The following is a 19452-nucleotide window of genomic DNA, read 5'->3' as shown; positions in this document are numbered from 1 at the left end:
TCATGATACACTACCCCGAACTGGTCCCACCAAATACAGAGCATGACCTTGGACGTCAAAATCACGTTTTTGAAGCGTTGAAACCATTCACAACACGTTCTTTCACTAATAGCGGCCTCACCAGAAGTATTTGAGAGCATTCGAGCCTCAGCCGCAGATTTCTTCATTGAAGTAAAAAATTAAAACCTCCCGCAAATGACGAGAATTTGGCTCGTAAACTGACATTTTCAATCGAGAATAACTTTATGATGCAGACACAAAACTAATCGACTAATGTTTCTATGGGGTTATGTTGACAGATGCCCAAGTTTATTGTATGACGTCTATGATCTATTTATTTCGACCACCACTTACCGCTAAAGCCATCTATAGGAAAACGGCGGAAGCAAAGTTGTATATCTAATACTAATAAAAGTAAGTTTATTCCTTTATTATTCCATTCCCATCAATTGAATAATAACGCGCGTAAAGAACAGATTTGAGGCATCTTATTGGTTCCATCATATTTTGTCAGCACTAATAGAATTAATAACAACTTGGTCAGACTCATTATAAGGAGTTTAGTATGTATTACTTGTGGCACATACATGTTGTACAGGCTCGTTTACATGACAAGGGGTAAAGCAGTGATGCTGGATGAATTTCAAACCGCTTGCAACACGCGATCAGCGCCACCGGTCGATGGCCTAGCGCAACCGATAGCAAAACAAACATGAGTCCGTATCCGTGTGATTTGGTTAGAAGCGTGCCGACTATACTCTGATCTTTTCGCACTACGTTCTTATTGCTTGCCTCGACGCGCTGAGAGAGAACCGTAGTCTCACTCAAGCAAGCGTCGAGCTACCGAAATAGTGGTCAGGCCTATATCAAAAGACATGGTGACATTCTAGATGCATAATATAATTTTTAATAATGTAAATGTTTTAATAATGTAAATTGTAATAATCATATAGCCCTCCCATTAATCTAGAATATTATAAATCGTGTCAAAACGTAATTGACGAGAGATTAATTATTTGTGATTTTCCGTGCGTGTTATATACCGCATTAATAAATTCGATCCGTAAGAAATAGTGTGGTCGAGCGTGTAAAGTGTGACATCGGAAATAAGTAATCAAATTAGTAGTAAATATATATATTAGATCAAATATATTTTCATATAATTTTTGAAATTATTCGCATGTGTAGTTTTTAAGTAACAGCTGTAGGAAAAAAACTGATTCGTTTTTCAATAAGCTATTATAATAAAAAATTATTTTAAAATTACACAACATATGAAGACTTTCATTTGTGCACTACAAAATTATACTGGCATCATCTTTATTTATATTAGTAATGTCGTTTTCGAAATTTTATTTATTAACAAAATTTTAAATGCGGATGTGATAGAAAAAAACATTTTAAACAAAATATTAATCGACACAAAGTATATTTGTCATAAATGCAATATCATTAAACATGTTTTTTTTATACTAATCTTTCATCGATTAAATCGAACACATATCGATTATTTATTTTTCCTACAATTTTAAGATACACGAATCATTTGTTATATGAAAATATATTATTTGATTTTATACAGATAATTAATTCAATTACTCATATCAGAAAAGTATATTAAGAAAAAAAGGAAAAAACAGGATTTTCGCATGGGACTATCAGCGTATTTTATTTGCCACATCGATTAATTGAGTTTGACATTTACTAATGCAGTGTAGGATCCACATGATGAACGCTCTCGTGTTCTCGTATTCTCAAGAATCTCGGCTTCTCGATGCAACATACGATATCATCAAAATATCTCTCTCTCCTCCCCTCTCTCTCTCTCTCTCTCTCTCTCTCTCCCTCTCTTTCTCTACTTCCCTATACATTTTAAATATTAATAAAAATAAAGTGAGATGTGTTAGATATTATTATGCGTACTTCTATGAAATACATACCATTTAAATTTGTGAGTGTGAAAATATCCACTCTTCGCCAAAATGTACATCTTTTAATTTAAGTTGTTATAATAAAATTAAACTTAACAATTAAAGGATTAGACCATCTGATCTAAAAATTATAAATATTTTGGGAAATTTTTTTTTGGAAAAATGGATATAAAACAAAGTTTATTTTAAAGCTTTTGTAGTATAATTCTTTGAGAATTTGAGAATAAAATTCTTATATTTATTATTAATTTTCGTTTAATAAAATTGACACGTTACACTAATTGTCTTATTGTCAAATCGACGAGGGTCATTCGATTGGAATAGGTATAAAGAATCAAATATTTTTATTTTTTATATATTTACTAAAAGAGTGCTAACGGATACTTCCAAATATTGATTTTTATGAAAATGAATATTTAAAATAAAAAGTTGTGACTGAAAATGAGACTTTTTTTCAAACATTCTTCATTTTTTTCATATAAAAATAAATATCTCGAAGTATTCATATGTACTATTTATAATACATATAATAATACATATAATAATAGTAAATATTATGTAAAAAGGAAATGTTTCGTTTATAAAGATTATGCATTCCGTGGATTTTCTCCGTGTCCAGATCCATTCTTGAAATGCCAAATTTTTTGTTTTTTTTTTCTTCCAAGTGGCAGATGACCCTCGCAACGCCGATTTGACAAAAAGCAGTTAGTAAAACGACTCCACAATTTTGTAAAAAAGAAAAGAATGTTCTATTCCTAAAGGATTGAATTATACAAATTTTAAAACAAACTTTTCATTGCTTCCATTATTTTATCAAAAAAATTCCCAAAGGTGCCTATGATTTTTAGACTCTCAAAATAGTGTAACGCTTCAATTGTTAAATTTTATTGATTGGGAAACAATTTATTTAGATTTTTCAATCAATAAATATTCTACTAACACACACACATAACACGCGCGCACGCGCGTACGCGATGTCAATTAATAAACTGGTTTTTTATTTATAATATATTTTATTTTTTATAATAATAATTGTAATTATAATAATATTGAATTATGTGGCCGGTATCACCACTGCTATTAACTATTGCTGGTGGCAGTAGTGTCCTGAGCATTATGTTCTTCGCGGCTAGCTCCGTCTCCGGCTCCGCGACTTCCTCTTTAGTATGGAGGTTCTATCCCTTTGTCTTTTATACCACAATGCATAGAAGCGGTCATGTCTCATCTGTTTCTACCTAAAATTAAAATTTATAGATAGTTTTAAAATGTTTATATGTATTTTATATATGCAAAATGTTTCAAACTTTTTGATACACTTATGAGCAGATGGAATGGACTAAACTCGGAATCGGAAAGTTTTCTATTATTTTGCAATTTTTGCGATTTTTGTTAATTAATCTAATGAATAAACTTTTTGAAATCGATATAACTTTAATCTTTTAGAGTTCTTTAAGAAACATCTTTAAGTTATTTCATAAAAAACTTGTATAATATACATATATAATATGTTAGGTATGGGAAAAAGTTCGTGACGTTTTTCCTGTTAGATGGCATTAAAAAAACGCCACGAACTTTTTCCCACCTAATATGTCTAAGAAATAATACCTATTCTTGGCCGCTCCCATATTTGCTGCTGCTATGGCTTGCAGCTTGCAGCCACGTGTTATTCCTGGTGCTGCTCCTGCTGCTGCTGCGGTTGTGGCAGTTGTTGTTGCTGTTGTTGTTGCAATTGCTGAATTAGTTGAGATTGAGAATTCAATCTCATGTCCAGCTTTTGCAGTTGCAATACCACCTGGCAGCGATTTTCGCTGCAGCTGTCTCTGGTTTCCTGCTAAAATATATAAATATTATAAATATAACTATATAACAAGTCTGAAACAATTACATATCATGAGAACTAAAACTGTTATTTAATTATCAATTTTATATTTCTATGCCTAACTCGGAACATACTCTAATACTTTATTTAGATTGATACTGAATTTTAATATTTATGCCAATCTACATCTGCGATAATGAATTTGCTGCAGGGATTTTATCATTCCAAAAAATAGTATATAATTTAAAGTGTCCATTTTTAATGATTACGTCAAATATGTCTTGAACAGTACACTTTAGGAAAAAATGTTTCAGACAAAAGTTTTATGATTTCAAAGGAGACATAAAGAGATTCCATTGTTTCATCTTAAGTGATGTTGTTAAGGTCAAGATTACTTTGATTATTTTTGAAAATTAATTTTTGAAATGAAATTCGTCCATTTTTCATTTATATTCCCGTAGCTCACTTCAAAAGCTTTTCACTACATAAAATTTTTTTTATTTTTTATATAAAAATGAAAATAACAGGAACCTCCAATGACATCTCTTTATGTTCCCGTTGAATTTATAAAATTTATGTCTGAAACATTTTTCCCTGAAATGCACTGTTCAAGAGATAACTTAACGTAGTTATTTATATAATAATAATAATAATAATAATAATAATATTAATAATATACCCTGTCTATGGTATCGGATTATTATTGCATCTTTAATATCAGTATTATATATGTAAGATTGTCAAGTTAATATTTCCAGGACATACCTGATAGTTGAAAAAGAGATTATTATAAATTATTTGAGTTAAGTCTCTTATATTAAGGTCCACATAAATTATAATACTGATCATTTTTTATGACATTTTAACTTTTTAAAATAACTTTTTTTTTTAATAGAAAGTTAAGTCGAAAACCGTAGGACTTATATTATTCTTTAAGTTTTTTATGATTATTTAGAAAAAAATCTTTCAAGAAAACTCAGTGATGCCACAATGCACAAAGTTGAATTGTATGAATTTTTTATAAACTTTCAATGTAAGTATTCAAGCAAATCGACGGTTGCGATCGTAAAAAGTGTATTAAAAGTATAAAATGAAATCTAAGATTTCGTTAAAATTATATATTTGTAGGAATTTACGGAAAATTCCAGCCACCTAGCGATTCTAATTATAGTATATCGATTTTTATTTATACCAATACTCTAACAGCACAAAACTTCAGAGGGCATCTTGAGACGTCCAAAAGATGTCCGTATGTTCTTTGAACATTCTAAGGACATCTCCAGGATATATTCCGGATAAAGTGTGTTATTAGGGTATTTGTAATAAATATAAACAGTACAGACTTATTATTGTTGAAATAATAAATTGTTTGCACTCACCTTTCGCATCGTCTTTTCGTTCACTCCGTGGAGTCTGCAGCTCCTCACGCGGAGTATGTGTATATGTGAAATCGCGTTCGCGAATTGATAAATGAGCATCGAAATTTTTTTGCAATAGTGCGTTATATTCTTGTTGAGCAGTTCCTGCTCGCACTGTTGATATTTGCCACATCATTTTCAATATTATTTGCTATAATATTGAAAGTAAGGTGAGATTTTACACACAAATACAATATTTTACACATTTTATATTTATATATTGTAACACATATTTATATTTAGTTAACAGCTATATAGAGACATGTGTGACGAATTAACTAAAAAACATAAGCGAAGTTTTTCAGAAGCTTGGCTTATAGACGAAAGACACAAATCTTGGATATGCGAAGTATCATCTGATAGCAGTATGTAATACTGCAATGTGTGTAATAAAAATTATTCATGCGATTCAATACATGATTCGGGACATGCGAATTCTGCGTGTCATAAAAATAATTTTGAAAATAATACATTGTCTATTAATGATGATACTTCAATTAATCATCTATTGACGAGTCAATTAAAAAATGTAACAACATTAAAAAAGAAATGGTTATATTTTGATCAGTTCAAATGTTGATTACGCGAAGTACCACATGATGAAAATTTATTTTATTGTTTAATTTGTGATACCTTACTGCTCAATTATGTCACATCTATCGTCACGCAGAATCCAAGATACATATAAAGAAATGTGAAAGTTCTTTTAATGAAACAATTGAATCGAATGAAGATTTAAATATACATTATTCGAGCGTATAAAAGAAGCAGAAATAAGATTTGCCACATTAATCACGGAAAAAAATATTGCTCATAGAACTACAGATAACATTCTTAGTTTGTTTCAATAAATTGGAAAGGATCCTAATGTATTACAGAACGTGAAAATGAATCGAAAAAGATGTATAAATATTATTACGAATGTTTTGAGTCCTGTTGAAACAGAACGTATTGTAAACAACATTCAAAATACAAAATTTACAATATTTATCGATGAAACATCTGACATTTGTAATGATAAATAGATAACTTTTCTTGTTCGATATATTGAGCCAAAAACATTAGAAAATCGAATCGCAATAATTAGTTAAATTAATTGATGCTAGAGATTACAGCGCAGAAAAGTTGTATGAAGCATTCAGAAATGAAATGTGGACATTACAGATACCATTTACAAATATTATTGTCTTGTCATGTGATAATTCATCTGTCATAACAGGGAAACATTTACCGTTTAAAAAAAATTGGAACAAGTATGTCCACGTTTACTAATATTTTTGCCCTTGCATTCCTCCGCGAATTAGTAGCGAATGCTGCGTGTAAAAAAATACCCGATTTTTGCGAGGAATCTGTTAAAAAGATTGCTAGATATATTATTAACAGCAGTCCAAAACATTCGGTTGTATTCATTGAATTTTGTGACTGAATGTTTTCAAGAAAAAAGTCTTAAAATATTAAAATTATGTGAAAGTTACGCGCTGGCTTTCTCGCTATTTTTGTGTTGAAAGACTTTTAAAATATTGGGATACAATCAGATACTTTATGAAATAGCGAAAAAAATAGATTCTGCCAAAAATTTATTGTCTATAATGAATAATGTAAAGACAAAAGTTTATTTTCTTTTCTTATAGATTCTTTTCTTATAAAATGTAATATATATATATTACATTTTAGATTTTTTTAACAAATTTAATACACATTTTCAGTCATTAGAAACATGAATTCATAAATTGCAGCCAAAATCTTTAACATTACTTTATAAAATATGCGAAAATTTTTTAAAAAATGAGCATTTACAGTGTTTTTCTGTACATATACTGTTCTCTTTAAAGAAAAATCAAAAAAATCTTTATGAAATTAACTTAGGAATGTCAGGAGTACCTTAACGAATTAATGATGCAAGGGGACGAAAACGTAGTTACAATAATTCGAAGTAACTGCTTGATGTTTTACGTTACTGCTACTGAAGAAATTCGTAAAAGATTGCCTGTGAACGATATTTTTTATTTTAAAATTAAATTTAAAAAAAATCAAAATTAATGTTTTTGGGCCTTCTGTATGTTTACAAGATACTGATAGAGAAACATCATTCAGTAATTTCGTTCATAGTTCAAACTATTGGTGGTTTTGATGAAGACGCTTTAAAGAAAGAATGATTTGCATTGTCATTAGATTTTGCATTACAAAAGAAAATCAATCTTGCTTTAAGATTCGATGATATGTGATATGGAAAAAAACAAATTTTGCAATCTCAGTATCCAAATAACATCGATAAATATCCAAACTTAACAAAATTTCTGAATGCTATACGATCACTTTCAAATTCAATTTCTCCGCTAACGTGGAGAGAATTTTCCTTTTTAACTGATTTAAAAACAAAAAAACGCAACAAATTATCGCCAGCTTCTGTTAATGTCACTTGCATTGTGAAATCAGCATTAAAGGCAAGAGGAAACTTCTCTAACTATGACTATCGAAGAAAAACATTTGTCTCGTATGTCGACAAATATATTGTACAGTGTTGCAAAAAAAAACGAACTTTAGGATTATATGCTGCTTATATAAATGATATTGCTGGTCCTTCGAGAGCAGATTGAACTTAAATATCTATCAGAATATAACGTTTAAAAGCGAATTAAAAATTGTCCGTGGGTATGACGCTTATAAATCTAACCCAATGAGCGAAATGTCTACAATCGACGATAAGACAACATTAAGATTTCTTTAAAAGTTCTTTAAGAAAAGTTCTTTAAGATGTTTCTTAAAGAACTTTTAAAGAAATCTTAATGTTGTCTTATCGTCGATTGTAGACATTTCGCTCATTGGGTTAGATTTATAAGCGTCATACCCACGGACAATTTTTAATTCGCTTTTAAACGTTATATTCTGATAGATATTTAAGAAAGTTTACAAAGATTAAAATAATTTTATATTTTCAATATTTTCAATCTGCTCTCGAAGGACCAGCAATATCTTAAAGATATTTCATAAAGAACTTTGAAAGGTATCTTATATAAAGTTGATTTTGCCTCGATTTCAGATATTTTACTTATTGGGAAGGAAAAAGTAAGCGTATTATAATTCCCGGACATAACGCTCAATAGCTCAAAAATATTGTCGCACGCACACATATATATAATTTAAAATATAATAATTTTTATTTTTTGTAATTTCATGAATTTATATGATTGTTAATAACTATTGCGTACGAATTTTGTTTGTGGAATGACGCTGGTACGAACCTTGGAAGATTCGCCCATCAAAGCCGCGTAAAATAATGACGATCTCATTATAATAATTTAAGCTTTATTCTTGAATCGGAAGATTTGTTCGAAGCGGGCAGTAAACAATGCTTGTCCGAGAATTGATTCGCTCGATTAGAGCGTGCACATATAACTCGCACTTTAAATAACGACTTTAAATAATTTCTCGCAGCCGTTAGAAAGAATTCGTATTGCGGGTAGCAATGAGACCAGAGAATCTTGCCGAAGACTCATGTAATCCTCATGCACTGAATGCCCTCGCAATCGGCATAGATCAGTAACGTTACGAGACAAAATACAGCGTTGATATGCGACGTTATATATACTTTGGTTTGGTTCGCTCTGAATATTTGCGTTAAGATACGTGAATCACGAATCTCAATAAATGATCAATACGATCGTATTGATCAAGATCGGAAGTGAACTGAACTCTCGCACGTGAAACGTGTGCGCGGTAGTCAATTTTTCGAATGTCGTGCAAGAGGGCTCGCGTGCCATTTGAGATAGATAGCGTGATTAGAACAAGCGAGATATACTCATGTTTTGAATGAAATGTCGGCCATAGGCATGATTGAATGGGGCTCGATGTTTATGAGCTGTTTATTTCCCCGAGAATACATTTGAAATAACAATTTGATTCCGGAACAAATCTGTTATAAGTTCTACTATTATTAGTAATGATTATTTAAAATATAAATTATTTAAAATTAAAATATTTGATTTAAATGTGCTAAGAATTCTTATAGTATTATATTTAATTTTAATAATTTTAAAAATTATAAATTTAAGGCCACATTTTTTAGTAAATTTTTTTTTCATAATGTTTATTAAAATTAAATCCAAAATAATTATTATTATATATAAATTTATTTTTTTGTTGCTTATTGTCAACATTATGAATTTTCAAAAAAAAAATTTACATCCCACAGAGAGGAAAAGTTTAATTGCACGCTATTATTTCTTAAGCTCAAAAGGGGACAGCTGGCACATATAAAAGTCAATCAATATAGAAGTGCAATAGTATTTATAAAATCGGATTGCAGTGGAGGTGCAATCTTCGGAGAGGTTTTTGATTGATACATAGTTTAATGTCAGAATACTGCAAAAGAGCATGCTTTAAATTACTTTTAAATACGATCTTACTTCTAAATACATTAATCTTACTTCTAAAAACAAATCGATCTTTCTTGCGAATAAGAAGTCAGAAATCATATTTCATGCAAATTTTCATTATGAAATAACATTCAAAACACTGGAGAATAAATAAATATTACACAAGGAATGCTATTTGGATCAAAAGAATCAATCGACAATTGTAATCAACTCTCTAAATTAGAAAGTATGTAGACACAAAAGAATAATCGTATTATTCTGAAATTTTGCATAAATGTATATTTATTCCTTTGGATAATAATAATAACTTTTCTAAATTGAATGCTATCAATGATTGTTGGCCACTTTCTAGTATCTGCTGGTTCATTAAGAGTGGAACAAAATTTAGAATTTTTTTTTTTTAAGACCGCCTCGCCCATTTTTGAGCCATAGTTTTTTCGCGGGACGGTGGAAAAATGTCAAGATAGGGACTGGAGACAGAGGTACTACGATAAATCTAAATTCTCCCCTTGTCCGAAAAAGAAGAATCAAGAACTCAAAAGAAGAACCAAGAAGATTGAAACTTTCTTTAAGAAGACAAAAGATGCTCAAATCTTGTTGCTCCGGATACTTAGCTATCTCCGTGAGAGAACTGAAGAGAGGTCCTGCGGAAGGAAGGAAGCGTCAAGCATGAAGAAAGGGGTACTAGAAAGACCAGTGCTCTGTAAATACTGTTGTAGCAGTATAAGAAAAGAGCAGAAGGCTGGGAAGCTCAGAGACCTTTCAGAATGCCAATGTTAAAAGCCTCGAAGAAGCCATGATTGTCGGGACGACAATCTAAAAAAGGGAGAGCAGTGCTATGCCCGTGCCTTGCCCATGGTGAAGAAAGCAAGTTGCCGAAGCGATTAGCTGTCCAACTTTTTAACAAGATCTTCAGATTTTGTATGAGCCATGCTCGGACGTGTCTATCTGTACTATTTATCGTTTGCTGTGTTTTGTGTTCTCCTTATTAATAAATGTTAATCTTGTTTTGTATAATCTTGTTTTTTTCTTTTATATTCATGAATTTTATTTCTGCAGTTCGGGAATGCGCGAACGCGTCTGCGAGAGCGACCTTGCGAATTAGCTGCACGGGCGCAACAATATCAAATCTTTTATACAAATGATACATATCATTAGAATTAAGTAACTACTACTCAGGTTTTACTTTTTAATTCCAATTTAACTTGGCGCCAATTATTGATATCAAATCTTTTATATGATGCGTATCATTAAAGTTAAATAAATCACGATAAATAAAAGAAATAATTATTTTAAAAAATAATTATTATTTATTTCTATTTATTACTATTTTGAGAAGTCTTTTAATTCACAGAATGAAAATAAATGTAGCATCGCGAGAAATGCAAAATTAATTAAATTTATTTATATTTTTATTATTGTCATTTTTTTGTACAAATCAGTATTTGCGCCGACTCCTAATGCCTCGTGATGTTATATTTAGTTAAATAAATAATAAAAAGTATACTACTTGAGTTTTAAAATAATAGAAATGGTACCGCCGCATACTTGAATTTTATAATTTGCTACAATAGTTTATTCTTCGAGAAACACATATTCTTGTAAAGGTAATATCACTTGGGTTTTATAATTGAAATAGTCTTTATAATGAAATAAAAAAATATAAATTTAAAAAATAAAACTTACGAAAATATCATTATATCTTTACACATTTAATATAATGAAAATCTAATATATTTTTTTTTACGCAATCAACACTTGCATTAACTGTTACACTTCTCTTTTATATGAAATTATTTAATTTGAGATAACAAAAAAATGACTTCCTTATATACATGATGACCGTTGAGATTTGGTTAAATATTTCATCAGTAATTGGATATTAAGTCATTAAGTAATAAGGGTTTAAGTAATAAGGGTATTAAGTAATAAACTTGGAGGGATTATTAATATTTGAGATTGATTGCGTTGAAAATCCGACAACTATATCGGCATGCAATTATCATTTCTGAAATTAATTAATTTAAATGAATATATATTATATAATAGTTAAACATTCAGACCGTAATGGCGCTTCATATTTAAAGTAAAGTAATAAGGGTGCTATATCGAAGAATAACAACATTTGCCGGATATTTGTAAACAGAGTGTTCCATACAACATTCATGGGCAGGTAGAGCGGATTAAATTAAGTCGAAAAGTCCTTAAACATTTTGCAATTTTCGCAATAGTTAACAAGATGAATGAATATATTTATTGTTCTCCCATAGAGGTTACAAGAACTTCCACTTCTCCTTAATCCTTGTATTACATCTACTAAATATTACAACTCTAATTTCTAATTTATAGTACCAAAGATACAATTACATATTTCTTTTTCTTTCATAGATTACATCCAATCACGCAAAATAACTCCTAAGATCGCTTAATTTTCTTCTCTCTCTCTCTCTCTCTCTCTCTCTCTCTCTCTCTCTCTCTCTCTCTCTCTCTCTCCCTCCCCCCTTCCCCCCTTCCCCCAATATTATATATAACTAACGTCACGCTCCTATACTTACAATCTTAAGTTCCCTTTCCCTGGGACTTCCGTTTTTTTTTCTCTCTCTCTTTCTTCTCTCTCCATTTCTTCTCCATTTTTCTTCTGCTTTTCTCCTTCATTCTTTTTCTCTCTATTTCTCTCTCTCTATTTCTTTCATCTATTCTTCTTCGTCCCCTCCTTCTCCTAATATCACCTAGAAGTTATCCGGCCACGTTTAGTTATCTTTTCTTTTTTCTATCCATGTTCTACATCTCTCCCAAATACGTTCTCAAGTCTCCTCCTCCCCTTCACAAAGCATATCTTTTTATCCTCCTTCTCGCAATATCTCCTCCCTCTTACCTCATTTCCCAATCTAAATCTAACTATCCTCCTCCATCTCTTCTCTATCCACTCTTTCTTTGTGACTTGGAATTTCCACTTCTTTAATCTTCTACCAACTATTATATCCACAATCTCTAATTTTTTTTCCATCTCTCTTCCTTCTGCAGTTACCTCTCCCTCTCTTTCTCTCTTCTCTCCCTATTCTCTCCCATTCTTATGCTTTCCCAAAATTCCTCTCTCTCTCTCTTTCCCATCCTGTTAAATTCATACCCTTCTCCCTCCTCTTCTTCTCTTCCTCCCCATCTCCTCGCCCATCTTCCCCCTCTACCTTCTTCTATTCTTTTCTCAAATTTCCATGCCCTTAGTCCCGCTCTTCCCTTCAACTCATATCATCATATATCCTGACGTATCTCTTTCTACTCCCACCACCATATCATTAATCTTCTCTATTTCCTCCCTCTCTTTCTATCCCCATATTTCTACCACGTAACTCGTTACTGACCATACTAACGTGTCAAATAACCTTTTTCCCCACTCCTTCCCGAATTTTCTTTTCCTCATACGTGTCTCATTAATACTACCCTTTTCTTCGCACTTTATATGAGCATCCTGTCCTTCATTTCTTTTCATAGTAATCCTAAATATTTATACTCCTCTTCTTCTATTCTCCTTCCTTTCCACATCTTATATTCCTCTTTATTCCCTCTCCTTTCCTAAATCTTAATGTCTTTGTTTCTTCCAATTTTTGTTCAATTCTAACCTTTTTTCCTCTAGATATCTTTCCAATCTTCCCATATATTTCTCATATCATTCTTCTTCCTCTGCTAATAATATTATATTGGGTATGGAAAAAAGTTCGTGGCGATTTTTTAGTAAAATTAAAGTGTTTTTCTTAGAGTATTGAAATCAATTTATTTAAACCAAATATGTTCCATTATTTTTTATAATATTTTGCCATTTTTGGGGCAGAGTCATAGAACTTCTGTGGTTTCGAAAAACTGCTTTAAGTGATTTTCACAGGCCTCTTTTGAAGCTAGCTTTACATTATTAAGAGAGTTTTATAGAGACCTAAACAAATGATAGTCTGAAGGTGCTATGTCAGGACTGTACGATGGATGTATTAAAACTTCCCAGCCAAGCTCTCGCAATTTTTGCCGAGTCATCAAAGATGGTGCGGTCGAACGTTGTCGTGATGGAAGACGACACCTCTCCTATTGATTAATTCTAGCCGCTTCCTCTCAATTGCTTGTTGTAATCTCTGCACTGTTCATACTCTGTTCACAGAGTAGAGTTCAGAATTAAGTATTTGATTGGACGATAACAGCTCATGGTGAACGATTCCCTTCCAGTCCCATCACACACACAATATCACCTTCTTCCTCGTCAATCCAGGTTTTGCGATTGCTTGCATCTTCTCTCCTTTCTTTATCCACGTTCTTTTTCTAGTTGGATTGTCCAATAGATGATCCATTTTTCATCACCAGTTATCATTCTCTTCAGAAATGGCTCAATTTCATTCCGTTTCAGTAGCATATCACAAATGTTAATTTGGTCCATCATGTTCCTAACACTCAACTCGTGAGGAACCCAAACATCGAGCTTCTTTTTGTATCCAGCTTTGTACAAATGATTTAAAACTGTTTTGTGGTCGATGCCTAGTTCCCTGGCAATCTCCACAGTGCTCATCATGCTTATCACGCTCGACTTTTACCATGATTTCATCGAACTTTTCAGTAATTGGTCGACCGAAGCGAGGTTCATCTTTCACATCAAAATTTCCAGCACGAAAGCGAGTGAACCATTTCCGTGCTGCTGATTTTGATAGAGTATCTTCACCGTAAATAGCGCAAATTTTTTCACAAGCCTGTGCAGCATTCTTACCTTTATCGCAGTGATATTGCAAAATGTAGCAAATTTTTTCCTTATTTATTTCCATTTTCAAAATAAAATAACTTTTGATCCACTTCACCGATTTCAATCTTTTTCGACTCAAAACAAAGGTTAAAATGTCATTTTTTAAATGCACGTCTAGTGTTGCCGAGCTGAATTTAATGCCATCTAGCGGGAAAAATGCCACGAACTTTTTCCCATACCCAATATTATCCACGTAAACCAGAATATACTTTTTCCTCCCCATTTTCCTTTTTTCATTTCTTTTTCTATATCCGTTATTAGAACATAAAACAAATAAGGGCTCAATGCACAATCTTGTTTTAATCCTCTCGCTGTCCAAAATTTCTCTCCTTATTCTTTTCCTACTCTCTTACCCTACTAACTGTTTCTTTTTGTATTTCTTCTATTATTCTTATTAGTCTCTCGCATAGTTTCCTTCTTTCTCATTTCTTTACTTAACATTTCTCTATCTATTGAATCAAATGTTACCTTCAGGTCAATGAACACCGCCACCATCTTCTCTTTTTTCTTACTAACCTGCCTATTCACCAAATAATTTACTATCCACACCAAATAATACATATATGTTGTTCCCATACCTTTTCTACAACCTAACTGATTCTCTTATCTTTCTTCTTCATTACTTTCTTTAGCCTATCTGCTAAAATTATATAATCTATATAAAGTCGGCATCAGTGTAACTCCCCTATATTCTTCTACCATTTTTCCTTTTCCTTTCTTTATAACTGATACTATTTCTCCTTCCTTCCATACTTCCGGCCATCCCTCTTCTTTCCACACCCTATTGTATATATTTCTTGCCCATTCTTCAACTGTCTTACCTCCAAACTTCCATCGGGATCGCATTACCATCCTTCCCTCTTCTCAATGCTCTCTGAACTCTTCTTCTCCTATTTCCCTTTCTTGTTGCTCCATCAATTTATTATCCATCCCTACTAACCCTTTGCTCTACTCTTCTTAATAATTCCATGAAATAGAATTATTCATTAGCCCATCTCTATCTCTTCATTCAATCTTCTTCTCTTCTTTCTCTCCCTATTTACTTTCTCCCATACTTTTCCCTGAGATCTTGCCATCTCTTCTTTCCTCTGCCATCTAATATTTTCTTCCTCTCCTTTCCTTTCTCATATTCGTTCCTCCTTTTCCTCGTTCTTCTTTTCTCCACTTTCTTAACTCCTTCCTAACTTCTTTTTTTGATTTCTTACGTTCAACATTCTCTCTTTCCCTGTTCCTCTTGCTTGTTTATCCCTTTTTCTAATGTCGTTCTCCATCGTTATTCTCCATTTCTCTCCCTCTAATTTTACCTCCTTTATCCCTTTACACATCTTTATTTTATCCTTCCATTTTAATTCTTTTTTCATAAGTACTATTTCCCCTTTCATTCTTCCTTTCTTACTACTTCTCTCCGTAAACTCCCATTTCCATTCCTTTGGTATCTTTCTCCTACTCTTTCGCAGTTTTTCTCCGTCTATATGTCCGTTAAAAACATTATGTCCCAATTTTCCATGTCCTTCCAAAACTCTCTCATTATTTTCCATTCCTGCTATGTTCCAAAATACTATTTTCCACCTTCCCCCTCTCCTTCCATCTCTCACTTTCTCTTTCTCCCTCCCTCTCTCTTCACTCATTTTTTCTCCCTCTCTTCCCTCTCTATCTCTTTCTACTACTCTTTCTACCTTCTTTCCTGCCATTTTCCATTCTCCTTCCTATTTCTTGCTCTTCCTCTCCTCTTGATTCATTGTCCCCCATCCTGTATTATTTTTATTTTTAAAAACTTCTTCCTTATCATTCCAATATCATCATTCGTCTTCCATTTTGATTTTTTTATATCCTATTCTCACTCTCTTACCTCTTCTTTCTTCTTGTTATATCTTTCTTATGCACATTTCATTTTTCTTTTTTTCCATGTCATGTCCTCATCTATCCATACCATATTTCCTTTTAATTTCTTTTTCTTATACATAATCTCTCTCTTCTGATCTTCGCTTCTTAACCTAATTATCATAATTTCAATCCTTTCTCTTCCATCCTTATCTAATTTTTTTATCTCCTTGATTTTAACTTCAACCTCTATCTCCTTCATTATTTTTAATACTATTTCTTTTATCTATTTCTCTTTTTTCAATTCCTTTATAATCACATTGTTTTCCATCTTTTTTTTTCATTTCTAATCTCCTTTCCATTATTCACATTTTCCTTCTAATTTTGCCCATTTCTTCCCCTCTACTTTATCTCTCTCTCTCTCTTCTATCCCTCCACTTCTTTCCATCTACTCCATTTCTTAGTTAACTTCTTTATTTCTCTTTCTCTTTCTTCTTCTTTTCTCTCTTTCTCTCTAACCTCTAATTTCTCTATTCTTCTCCTCAAATTCTCCCTCTCTCTTTTTCCTTTTTCTTCCCGATTCTTCCTTTAAATTCTCTAGCTCTTCTCTTATCTCCTTTTTAATTCCTTTTGTTATTTCACTAAATCTGAATCATTTCTTTTCTCATCTTCCTAATTCATCTCTCTCGTCATTCTTTTTTCACGGCGGTGACCTTATTGTTCTATCATTTTTTTTAAATCCCTCTCTCTCATCCTCCCTCTCCTCCTCTTTTTTCCTCTCTTCTTTCCCCATATATCTTCTAGCTTTCCCATACTTGCTGATCTTTCCTTATCTATACTCTTTCTTCTCCCCATCAGTAATATCCCTTCTTTTTCTTTCCAATCCTCCCCTGTCTTCTCCGATCCTATTTCTGTCTAACCAATTCTATCTCTGTTTTACTTCTATCTAACTATCATAAATGAATGCTTCTATCTTCAATTCTTATACTCTATGCTCTATCATCCTTTACCTACATATTTGTTTTTCTGTATTTTGTATAGCCTATGATCTTTCCCACTCTGCTTCTTTTCTATCATCTTTCTAATCTATGTTCAGCATGTCTACCGGTTCCCTGTACCCTCCCCGCAATACACCTACCTGCCTCATGTCATTCACTTATCTTTTTACTTCCCCTGCTATTTTACCTTCTACATTCCTCACCATTCTTACACACTTCACTACGCTTTGATCCCTGCACTCTCTCTCCCAGCACCTCTGCCTCTCTCACTCTCATTCTCTCTCGTCTTCCGCTCGCTTATCAATTCGGTATCACCAAACTTTCGCTATCATCAGAAACGGAAGTCCCCAATAGTAATAACAAGAATTACATTAATTACTAAAAATTGCCGAATATTGGTCTTCAATAATTTGTTTTCACATACTATCGACTTTATAAAAAAACTGTAAGAGACAAAAATTGTTTATTTTCTTCTCATAAAGTTCTGAGAATTTTTTCAGAATTTTTTAATACCATATTTTCTCATGTTGGTAAAAATAAGAAAATACAGCAAAAAATTGATAAAAAATTCTTAAAGTTCTATAACAAGAAAATAAACATTTTTGTCTCTTGCAGCTTTTTACAGACCCTGTATACTATAATAAACTTTGTTGTTGATCGGATTTGTCTCAGTACTGTTTCTCTTAGAAACAGAAGAAACAAGAAGAAATTTTTGAAATTTCTATCGCATCAGTCGCAACAGACTGTGTTATTTTTGCAATATGTTATTTTTATTTTCTAAAATAATATCCTCAGTCTTATTAAAGATGTTTACAAAATAATAATACTTAAAACAAGACCGCTTATATAAATCAACTAAATACGAGAGCGTCAATTGCTGTTAAAGTTAAATATTTACGGTAATCAATATCCGCGACGAGATATTAAAGACCGTCAACCGTGGGCAAATTTTCGGCAGTATTAAAAGAGTCCCAAAGGCCCGTAATTGAAGAATGCTGATATTATCGATAATTGATATAAATTTGCTATTATTAACATAAATATTGGCTTATTAAATTCATGATTTTTTATTATATAAATGTTCCATAAATAAATACTTATAAAATATGTTATAATATTCCATACATTGCAGAAAAATTACAATTTTTTTCTCTGTAGCTCATCATCTATGTTGATAATCAAACTTTGATGATAACAATGAAATCACAATTTTAAAGAAAATTCGAATATTATTGAGTTCTAAATGCATAAATACATCTAAACTAATAAATCATAAAATTGGTACAATATTATCAGTTTTTAACTTTTAATTACTTCAATATTCACTAGGACGCGAACTTCCGTAAGGATGTCGGTCTTTAATAGTCGGTGTCAATATTGTTATATACATTTATCTCAAAACTTTGATTATACGCCGAAAAAAATCAATGAAATCTGTCCTTTCCTCCCTTGACAGTTAGTAAATGACACATAAAGTGAGCCTATATTCGGGCAGAAACACAAGGTCCGACAGCTGTTGAAATGAGTGAAATATTTTTACGCTTTTACATATAAAATTCCAAGATAATTTTAATTTTAATCGATAATTACAATTTTAATAAGTACGAGACAAGTCACATTTTCACAATTAAGCAAATAATAACGAAATGACATGCAAGATAAATTTCGTCATCAAAACGTCACTTTTCCACGCTTATAAATTCGGCCATTTATCGTTGTGCGGCGCTGTAACATACATACAAGCACGAGCCCATGTCCGCTCGCCTACGGCGCGTCGAGAGAAACAGACAGCAAGCTCCTTTTCACACTAGTCGATTCAAGCAATCGAAATTTGTATGAAGTCATACAAAATTCAATTAGTGCAAGAATTGAAACCGCATGACCATCCGATGCATTTTCGGTTCCAATGGACTGAACAACGCTTGGTTAAAGATGAGCATTTTTATTGAAAAATCATCTTTTCTGACGAAGTCATTTTCATCTCGGTGGCTATGTGAACAAGCAGAATTGTCGTATTTGGGGGACAGAGAATCTGCACGTCGTCATGGAGAAGCCGATGCATCCACAACGAGTGACTGTTTGGTGTGGTTTTTGGTCCGGCGGCATCATTAGGCCATTTTTCTTCGAAAATGAGCAAGAAGCTGCCGTCACTGTCAATAACGAGCGCTACCGCGCCATGCTAAACGAATTCTTGCTTCCCAAATTTGAAGAGGAGGACACAGACGACATTTGGTTTCAACCAGGACGGCGCACCTTGCCACACAGCCAATGCTACAATCGATCTTTTGCGCACTGTCTTTGAAAATCGCATAATCAGT

At 32.2% G+C, this 19452-nt stretch overlaps 2 protein-coding genes across 5 annotated transcripts in view; both read right to left on the bottom strand.

The window, feature by feature from the left end:
* The window catches only part of LOC108687079 (dual 3',5'-cyclic-AMP and -GMP phosphodiesterase 11), a 332230-nt gene that overhangs the window by 299370 nt on the left and 13408 nt on the right, over positions 1–19452 (bottom strand). The window lies entirely within an intron of this gene.
* LOC108687071 (probable serine/threonine-protein kinase irlF) lies at positions 3595–16064 on the bottom strand. The gene is made up of 3 exons (XM_018192675.1): positions 15992–16064; positions 15521–15783; positions 3595–3762 (listed from the first exon to the last, which is right to left on the bottom strand). The coding sequence occupies exons 1-3, from the start codon at positions 16062–16064 to the stop codon at positions 3595–3597; spliced, it is 504 nt and encodes a 167-aa protein (XP_018048164.1).

This window comes from Atta colombica, unplaced genomic scaffold (assembly GCF_001594045.1).
Source record: "Atta colombica isolate Treedump-2 unplaced genomic scaffold, Acol1.0 scaffold2, whole genome shotgun sequence".
Taxonomy (NCBI): domain Eukaryota; kingdom Metazoa; phylum Arthropoda; class Insecta; order Hymenoptera; family Formicidae; genus Atta; species Atta colombica.
This window is presented reverse-complemented; position numbering and strand designations above follow the sequence as displayed.

Bases quoted from the DNA above. Each gene is read 5' to 3' on its own strand.
- LOC108687071 (XM_018192675.1), bottom strand. From the start codon at position 16,064: ATGGGGGACAATGAATCAAGAGGAGAGGAAGAGCAAGAAATAGGAAGG. The intron at 15,784-15,991 runs GTAGAAAGAGTA...ACGGACATATAG, and splicing joins GGAAAATGGCAGGAAAGAAG to ACGGAGAAAAACTGCGAAAG. The intron at 3,763-15,520 runs GTAAGAAATCAA...TATATATTTTAG, and splicing joins GGAAAGAGAGAATGTTGAAC to CAGGAAACCAGAGACAGCTG.